This window comes from Mus musculus, chromosome 7 (genome assembly GCF_000001635.26).
Source record: "Mus musculus strain C57BL/6J chromosome 7, GRCm38.p6 C57BL/6J".
In the NCBI taxonomy this organism is placed as follows: Eukaryota; Metazoa; Chordata; class Mammalia; order Rodentia; family Muridae; genus Mus; species Mus musculus.
Window position 1 is genome coordinate 103,537,901 of NC_000073.6, and position 10,489 is coordinate 103,548,389.

Sequence of the window (10,489 nt, forward strand, 5' to 3'; positions counted from 1 at the left end):
GAATCTGGCAACACTTGTGGCCTTCATGAGCAGCAACACACTGTATGTACATACACACACATACACAGCATTTAATACAAGTTGAAAACTCTTTTAAAAGTTATACACATAATAATGCACATTATTTCTGCCTTTAAAGAACACCTGAACGTCAATATTTAAACAAGAGGATGAAAAATAGGGCATGGAAAGAAAATAATAAAATTTTATGGAATTTGAGACAAGTTTGTGATCTTGAAGAACTAATATGACTTTATAGTTCTTGGTTTTCATATCTGTATAAAGCTCAATAAAAACTCTTAACATTTTAAAGGAGAGGTTGCTTTTGATCATGTTTAATGTTATATATATTTTCATAATTTATGTTATAGATGCAGCCTGAGCTTTCTTTGTTGCTTTTCTAATGAAGAGTTTCTGAATTTTGTCACGGATCTGCTTGGTTTTCACCACATAGACGATGGGGTTCATCACTGGAGGAATTAGAAAGTGCATGTTGGCCAGGGTCACATAGACATGTGAGGGAAGCCTTGGACCAAAACGATGCAGCATGGATAGGCAGATCATGGGTGTGAAGAAGAGGACCACAGCACACAGATGAGAGATGCAGGTGTTGAGAGCCTTGAGGCGGCCACTGTGGGAAGCCATACTCAGTACTGTTTTCAGAATCAATGCATATGAGAGTAGGATGAGGAGGAAGTCAAGCCCCATGGTGGAGAGCACTACAAAAAGTCCAAAGATACTGTTGACAGTAGTACTGGAGCAGGATAGCTTTATGATGTCAGGATGCAAACAGTAGGAATGAGATAGTACATTGGAATGACAAAAGTACAATCTCTTCAAGAGGATAGGGAGAGGCACCTGCACAGTTAAGGTTCGTACAACAATAGCCAAGCCTATCTTGGCAATCACAGTGTCTGTGAGAATGGAGTGATAGTGAAGTGGGTGAGAAATGGCCACATACCGATCGAAGGCCATTGCCAGAATAATAGCTGATTCAAGGTCTTGGAAAGTGTGAATGAAGAACATCTGTGTGAAACAAGCAGTGGTGGTCAACTCTCTATCATTCAGCAGGAAGATTCTCAACAGAGTGGGGAAGGTAAACAGAGAGAGACCCAGATCAGAGGAAGCTAACATGGCCAGGAATAGATACATAGGAACATGAAGAGTCTGCTCACGCCAGATAACAATTATGATGGTCATGTTGCCCACCATAGTGATGAGAAACATGGCACAGAATGGTATGGCTATCCAGATGTACACTGCCTCCAGCCCTGGAATGCCTGTAACCAGGAAGGTGGAGAAGATGGAGTTGGTGATGTTGACATGAAGCATGTTGTCAGGGCTGTGTACCTCTCCTATAAAATGTGTTGTCCCAGAAATAGATGCAGAGCACTGTCTCTATAATCTTTGTACCTTGAATGCACATTCCTTTGCTCTCATCCTTACAGTCATGAATTTTCTGTTGTTTTGTGTTATAAAAGCCTTTATGACTTTTCCTTTTGTATAAGTTGGACCCAATAAAGAGTGATTCCTCTATTGAACAACTTCTACATGTGTGATGTATTACTGAAGACAAAAAATAAAAATGTGTTTTTAGTCAATTTAGCAGTGATCTGATGACATTTTAAAATGGAAACTTCAGAAATTATCATTAACTAAATTCCCACTCAGTAATCAAAATTTGAAATCTACAGCAGCACACTTTTTTGAAATTCTTCAGTCTTACATATATTGAATAAATGTTTTATCAGTTGATTGCTTGTTCATAGCATTATAGCATTTTGTTGTATTGGGATTGAAATCAGTACTTTGTGTATAACAGACACAACTTTATCTAGTAGGGTGTGGACCTAGCCCTCATAGCAAGCTGGGAGTTGCTAATACTGTTTTTTTTTTCTTCTTAAAAATTTCTGTGGATATGAGTGCAAAAACTAAAAAGACCTAGATGACTTTACATTTTTATTCATTTTTATTATAGTAATCCTATCTCATTTTTTAACAGTTTTTTAAATCTTTTTTTATTAGATATTTTCTTTTTTTACATTTCAAATGCTATCCCAAAAGTTCCCTATACCCTCCCCCTGCCCTGCTCTCCTACCCATCCACTCCTACTTATTGGCCTTGGCATTTCCCTGTACTGTGGCATATAAAGTTTGCATAAAATTGCAATGCTGTAAGGCAAAAGACACTGTCAATAATACAAAAAGGCCACCAACCGGTTGGGAAAAGATTTTTACCAATCCCAAATCTGATAAGGGACTAATATCCAATATATATAAAGAATTCAAGAAGTTGGACTCCAGAAATTCAAATAACCCCATTAAAAATGGGGTACAGAGCTAAACAAAGAATTCTCTAATGAGGAATAGTAATCCTATCTTATTATCATGAAATTGGTTCTTTTTTAGGACATACTCTTACTTTGGGATGCATTCATTTTACTTGTATTTTACAATGCATTTACAAAATACTTTGTGATAGATTTGGATTACTTTATTGTCACTTCTTCATCAATAATTTTAAGAAATACTGTGACAAGTTACATTAGCCCAGAAACCTAGAATACCCAATATACAACTTCCAAAACACAAGAAAATCAAGAAGGAAGACTGATGCATGGATACTTCATTCCTCCCTAGAATAGGGAATAAAATAATCCATGGAAGGAGTTGCAGAGACAAAGTTTGGAGCTAAGACAAAAGGATGGACCATCCAGAGACTGCTCAACCCAGGGGTCCATCCCATAATCAGCCATCAAACGCAGACACTATTGCATACGCCAGTAAGATTTTGCTGAAAGGACCATGATATAGCTGTCTTGTGTGAGACTTTGCCAGTGCCTGGCAAATACAGAAATGGATGCTCACAGTCATCTACAGGATGGAACACAGGGCACCCAATGGAGGAGCTAGAGAAAGTACCCAAGGAGCTAAAGGGGTCTGCAACCCTATAGGTGGAACAACAACATGAACTAGCCCGTATCCCCAGAGCTCGTGTCTCTAGCTGCACATGTAGCAGAAGATGTCCTAGTCGGCCATCATTAGGAAGAGAGGCCCCTTGGTCCTGCAAACTTTATATGCCCCAGTACAGGGGAACGCCATGGCCAAGAAGTGGGAGTGAGTGGGTTGGGGAGCAGGGCAGGGGGAGGGTAGAGGACACTTTTGGGATAGCATTTGAAATGTAAGTGAAGAAAATATCTAATAAAATATTTTTAAAAATCATGTACCATTGAAAATAAGAGAAAAATATTTCTATATAATTGAAAATGGATCTATAATTGAAAGTTTTACATACTAGCTTACATGTCATATGGGCTAATTTCAAAGTGTAAACTGTTAATTTTTTTAACTTTTAACACATAGATTTTTTCACAAGAATTATTGAAGTGATTGAGTGCATTTTTAGTCAGTAAGTCTAAACACATTATACTATGCCTACTTTACAGATGTGGTTAGGTGTTAATCATTTGTTCTTCATTCAGGCTAATACTTCATAGGTGTTTTGGCTATGTGATTAATACTGAAATATATCTTGCAGTAATAGCACAACTTTAATATGGCACAATTTACTAATTTCACTAAAATATTAGGCAATTATCAATACAAAATAAATCAATGTCTATGAGATGATTTCATTTTTATTCACTACATTAACATACACATTTATTTTTAGAAAAAATTCTATGAACTTATTTAAATTCTTTGAAGTTATCTATTTCTATTTTATCTCACCTTCCATGTTTCTAAACTTAAAGATTAAGCATACGTCTTAGTCTTCACATCATAAGAAATGACACCATGAACAATAGGCCCTAGACATCTGGTTCTTCACCTGTCTGCTTGCCATCATTGCCCCTGCTATTAGTTTTAGTTGAGATTACACTGGGAAGTATTCATTTCCTTCATGAAAGTATACATTTTCATTGAATCTCATTATTTTTCTGATGTCTCATTTAAAATTTCTTTTGAGTCCATATTCTGATGGAGACAAACATGAAGGAAAACCACAGTACCAACAGTAATCAGTCTCGATTCTGACTTACCTTTTTTCTGTTACTAGTTACAGGGTGCTTCAGGATCCTGCTGACTGATTTCTTCCTTCAGTCACACATTCCACAGCTCAAAAAATTTCCACCTACATCATTTTGGTGAGACTTAGAAGTTATTGCAGTGATTAATTTATATTTTATATGTTATCTGAAAAGTAAAACCTCAGAGATGAAATCAAATATTAGCCTCAGAGGACTGGTAGGCACTGCTCCTTTAATGGACAGCTGCCGTATCAGGGAATTCTGGCTAGAAAACTTAGCCTCAATTTGATAAGAATACATCTTGCCAAGTCTCCTTACTTACAAAGTATTGTTTGTTCAGTCCTATGGGTCACCTTTTTCTTAATGCTTCACTTTCTAATTGATGTTTCATTTTGCTTAGACTCCCCCCCCCCAGAGGACTTTCTGAATGTATACTTGGGAATGTTAAAGTATGCTTACATTTATGATGAAGCAGAAGTCCCTGGTCAGCATCAGCATGCATGTGGACAGTCCTGTTTCTCTAGTTCATTTTTAACTGTTTTACTACCATTTTCCATAATCGCAGACATCTGATACAATCAACTTAGGGATGGTTTCCCTACAAAACTCCTTCTTCCACCCCTTATTCCTCCTACTTAATTAGATATTCCTGTATTCACTAATTTAGCCATCATTTCTTTGATCTAAATTTCATTTTCAAATTATACATGGTTTTTCTCTCACATGGCATCTTAAGACAGCATCCTCTCCAGAATTCTGTAATCACAGTTTCCCCTTTCTGTTAAAGACCATGAGTAGTCATGACCTACATTCAGCTACGTTGTTATATGTGAAGCTCTCCCGTGAGAATTAAAATCTCTCTACACACTCTTTTTCTTAATGTGAGGATCAACACTGGCCTTCCCTAGAGGCAATGCAAGAATGCCCAGGTTCTGAGTATGTGATTGCATCAGAAGAAGTGTTAGCAGACATCAAGTTTGTATTAATTCAACTCTGTTAGAAGTCAGTTTACCAATGAATGACATAGTTTAGCACCATGAAAATTCTACATATATTTAAACTATGAATAAGAAAGCTAGCAAGTTTATATAATTGGAGGTTTTCCATTCAAGTTTTTATTGCTCTTTAATTAATTTGATCCATTCCAAACAAAACACTATTTGGCATTTCTAGAAATTTTAGCAGTGTTCAGAAGCAAATGACTCCTTTTGTGTTGTCATCCTTTTTTAGCCCATACACTCCATGCAAACATCAATGCATAATATTTTAAGCACCACTAAGGGTATTTTGTGTTATTTCTTACAACTGCATGTGAACATAAACCTCTAGCAATATAAGCTTTTAAACAACTTTTAACATTTTAAACATGTATTGGAGGGGAGAAAGGAAATGGAAAAGCATGAAATTATATTGTAAATTTTTAAAATAAAAGCATTATAAGAAAGTAAAGTATAATATCATTGTAATGAGCCTGTTATACCACAACACATTTGCACTTTTTCTATCTGAACATAGTAGGTCTCCTTCCATCACATGTTATGATAAAAAGGATTCCTGAAAGGTAAATCACTCAGATCACTTATTCAAATATATGTCTTGATCACTTCCAAAGTGTAGTATTGTCCTTCTTACATCACTGTGTGCAGGTTCAATAGCACAAAACTGATATTAATGTTTGTGTAACAGTTCTGTATATGGATGTTTGCATTTGCATTTTCCCTTGATACATTGTGAACAACCAACAATTAGCCTTTCAGAATTAATGAATAATCTTCCATTTTCATTATCTTTTCCCAATTTGACCAAACAACTTAAGACATCTAAATCGAGCTATATATGCACTCCCTCCTCCCTGTTCCCTTCCTGGCAGCTGAGGCTGTAAAAGCTGAATTATAGTCCCCTCTTCCCTATCTCTTCCTGAACTCCCATGCCATCCAAGGACATGAGTTATGCCTGAGCCCGGCCTGACACCCCAAGACTGTCAAGGAGGATCTATGTTCCGGAGATAAGATGCAGAGTGCCCACCGCCTGGAGCCTGACTTCAGCCCTCATGTCAGCAGATGCCCGCTTCTTTGTTCTTTGTAAAATTCTCCCTCAACCCCTCCCTATTCCCAGTGATGTATGCTTTAAAACAAGGCACCTCAGCATAATAAACAGAGACCTTGATAACTCTTTGCTTGGTCTTCTGCTTCTCCTTCCCTTCCTCCCATTTTCTTCCAGGTTTGAGGTCCCCCTCGCACACAGAACTAACTGAATCCCGCGGGATAGGATATGAATTGATTATATCTGAACTGTGGAAGCAAACTATTGTTATCATTTTCTTACTTACTCTGAGAAATTTCCTCAGGGATAAACACATAAATGAATAATAATGTCACCAAATGTTTCAGTCAAGTTTCTTCTTCTAAAGAAATGCAGTGTTTCTTTTTATTTTATTTTTTCAAAAAACTTGGCTATAAGATGTTAAACACCTTAACTTATCATGCAAACATTTTAAGTAGGAGGACTTGATTTTTTTCTTCTTTCTTTTCTTTTATAAAATTACTTTTTTTACAGTTCAGTAGTTGCCCTCCTCCGAGTCCACCCTCCCACAGTTCCTCATTCCATTCCTCTTCCCCCTTTTATCCAAGAGGATGTTCACCACCACCTCCGCCACCGCCACCACCACTGCCCGCCTGCCTGCCAGGCCTCCCCACTACCTGGGACCTCAAGTCTGGGGGTTAGGTGCCTCTTTTCCCGCTGAGGTCAGACCATGTAGTCTTCTGCTCTATATGTGTTGGAGCCTAAGACTAGATCATGTATGCGGCCTGGTTGGTGTATCAGTGTCTGAGAAATCTCTGGGGTCCAGGTTAGTTAAGAGTGCTGGTCTTCCTATGAGGTCGCCCTCCTCAGCTTCTTCCAGCCTTTCCCTAATTCAACTACAGGGGTTCAGTCTAATGGTTGGGCGTATCTGCAGCTCTCTCAATCAACTGCTTGTTGGGCCTCTCAGAGGACAGCCATGTTAGGCTTCGGTTTGAAAACATACCATAGCATCAGTAATAGTGTCAGGCCTTGAAGCTGCCCTTGAGATGGATCCCAAATTGGGCCATTCACTGGATCTCAGCCTCTTTTCCCTTTTTATCCCCGCCATTCTTTTAGACAGGAGCAATTCTTACATGGCATTGTCTTCTCCAAGGTTGAATTATGAGCTTTTGTTCTTTGCTGCTGAGACTTCATGTTCAGACAAGCATCCTAATTCCAAACTCTATAAGTATCTTAATTTAATTAACCAATAAAGTGCATTTAATGTTTGTTAAAGATACTGTTTTTCTTTAGAGCTGGTTGTCATTTTTCAGTCTAATTTTTACTCCCCATTCTGTCTTGCCATGAGACTCATCTCTACTAAGTCTCCTGTTTAGATTTCTTATTGACTCATTAATAGTGAGGTAAATCTAACATGGGTGCAAACTTTAATCTATTTTCACTAACCTTTGAAATGCCACATTGTTTATGAGATATTATTAATTAATAACACCTATATAAAGCAATTTTTTTATGTTCAGTTGAAATAAAAATTTTCCCTTAGTGATCTTTGGATTTGTAGAAATGTATATCTCTTTATATCATTGATTAAAATCAGTGAAAATGTAAACAGAATTTCATAAAGAAGAGGGCAGATGCAGAGTAAGATAGCTATTAAGACATCATGAAAAGCCTAGCATTGAAAAATCAATCAACCTTGTCCATTCAGCCTTTGATGTTGCAAGATGATATCACCTACAATGCTCAAACCAAGTCACAAAAATGATTGGAGAAAAAAACACTCACAAAATTTTAAGGAAATGTTGTTGGACCACATTCAGTTTCTTGTACCATGTGTGGTCAGTGGACCACAGGTTGGCAAGGCTTCTCAAAAGGGAGTTTTTTCTTTAAAATTATTAGTTAATGGTCTTATGTAGAATTTTTTTCAGCCTCATCTTTTCTCCCAGGATAGTCTAGTCTGCAAGTAAAATCATCTCTAGGTATTTGTTATTCTAGAAATTAAATATTTACTGACTCTGTCATTGAGATAGTCAATGATGTTGTTAAAGAACTAATATCTTAGATATACAAGCAATTACATTTTCCAAATATTATCAAACATCTTTTGTTTCGGTTCATGTGTATATTCATTTCGTGACAGATTATGAATTCTGCTGCTTAGCAACATCATAACTGCAGTTTATGAAGTTATTGTTTAAGTTAAATAGTTATATGAAACATAATTTAGAACTAAATGAACTTATTATAAAGCATTCACAACTAAATAAGTTCCATTTCTAAAAGTAGAAAGGATGTTAACATGACTTTCTGACTTGTGTATGGAATCTTCCAAAGTATTTTTAGTTCCACTGTTAAAATAGATCCCACTGTAGTTTAGATTAATCATTATAATTGTATAATTTAAAGAGTTTATGAAATTATTTAGTATTTTTGTGTCTTTATAAATAGCAACCAGTTCATAAGTAAATAGAAACCTCAGTTGTAAAAGCAATCGTAATTTTCATTTTATATGTAATTTGTTGACAACTTCATGTGTGCATATAGTTCATTCTGATACTCTGCTCCTCATCCTTATATCTCTTTCTTTTACCCTATTGTTCTCCATCACACTCTACACTTTCCTATCACACACACCTTCCTAGATTTGTGACTTTTAGGTTGCTTCGTTGCTGGTTTGGTTTTAATCAGAGCCATCTATTTGACCTTTTCATTGGAACCATTTATAGAACCTGCTGGGTTCTCCACTGGACACACAACTGAAGGCAATCTCTCTCCTCTCCTTGAATCTCTCTGCAGCAAAGATTACAGCTAAGTCCCCACTAATCTATACAATGAACAGTCAGGTATAGATAAAGGAAAGCTCAGGGTACAATCAGTTTTGTGGTATTGGTAACGTTATCATTATTATTATTAGTAGTAGTAGTAGTTGTTATTGTAGCAGCAGCAGTAGTTGTTGTTGCTGCTGTTTTATTATTAATTTTATTCTGAGACTATAATATAATTACATTGTTTTCTCTTTTCCTTCTCTTTATCCAGTCCCTCCATTCACCTGTTTTGACTCCATTTCAAATTCATGGCCCCTTTTTCAAGTATTGTTACACAGATTTATGGGTCTGTATATACACATATAGTATATAAAAATCATCTTGTGCCATTTATACTTTTGGATAACTAACTGGTGTGCCCTTGATATTAGTAGAACCTTTATTTGAAAATTTAAATGGAAAAATTAAGTGTAATGACACTTGGGTGACAAATTCTGAATTGCTTCATAACACAGCAAATAAATTAAAAAAGACTTAGTATTGGCACAATCATTGGGGAGTACACATCAGTCACTTTCTTGATGATGTTATGTGGGCTAGTGAAAGGAAAAGCCAAGAAGAGAACCAATTTAGGCATTTTTCACATTTAGACAAAACTCAAGCGTAAGATTTTAAGCTAATGTAATTTCTGGATTATTTTTAAGGTTTTGTCAAGCTTTACAAATCATAAAATAACAGATAAATTATTTAATTCTTCAGACTATGAAAAAATTCTAAAATCAAATAGAAAATGAAACTTGTAATTCTTCTAGGTGAATTAAAGCAGTATATTTACTATCAAATATGTTTAATTCAAGACATCATTCTCTATTATTCTCAGATAGGGGAAATAGGTATATATGTCTCAAGAATCACATGAAGTGGCCGTGAATTTTTGGCATAGATAGCACATATGAATAGATTTTTAATAATGATTTCTACAAATTGAGTTCTTTCTTATTTAAAATCTCAATCCTTCCTACATATTTGACCATGTCTATGCATTTATAATACCTATTATACATTTTCATTTCAAACTGCTTTTCATACAATAAAGGAAGAAAATGACAGATCTTCACTTTCTAATAAAAATGATACTTATTCATTTCTCCAGTACAACAGGAAATGAAGACATACTCTACACGAAAAGCAATCTCCTTCTCAGGTCCCTTGAGGAAAAAATAAATTTTGCCTAGGAAAGTTGGAAATTCCCTAAACTTTTAAAATCTCAGTAGAGATTGTCAGGCACCTGGGAGACCCTTTTGCTAGTTTATAAATCAGTATTAAGCCTTTGAGGTAAACACTTCCTCTCCATATTGAGTGAAGAGTTTCCTGTGTCAGAAAGGAGAGTCCTGGCAACAGACGCTCTTGAATGAGAAGGTGTTGTCTATTGCACAGTGAGTGAAGTATTCTGAAAAGAAAGGATAGCATGTACTGAACTCTGAGAAAGTCCATTTAGGCAATTCTGTATAAAATAATTTCATATTTGATTCAGTTTATAACATTTCAAAAAATACCATCATGCTTCCTATGATAAAAATGATTAAAACAAAAAGAGTTATATTGTTCAGTTAGAAAAATATTTGCTTGGGAAATTATATTGGGGAATTTTATGTTCAAATAAATAATAATT

At 35.8% G+C, this 10,489-nt stretch overlaps 1 protein-coding gene across 1 annotated transcript; it reads right to left on the reverse strand.

The window, feature by feature from the left end:
• Positions 1-360: 360 nt before the first annotated feature.
• On the reverse strand, positions 361-1,332 carry Olfr612 (olfactory receptor 612). The gene has a single exon (NM_001200027.1). The coding sequence runs from the start codon at positions 1,330-1,332 to the stop codon at positions 361-363; it is 972 nt and encodes a 323-aa protein (NP_001186956.1).
• Between the last annotated feature and the right edge of the window lie 9,157 nt (positions 1,333-10,489).

What these genes read in the sequence shown, in the direction of transcription:
- Olfr612 (NM_001200027.1), bottom strand. Translation starts at nt 1,332, where the DNA reads ATGCTTCATGTCAACATCACCAACTCCATCTTCTCCACCTTCCTGGTT.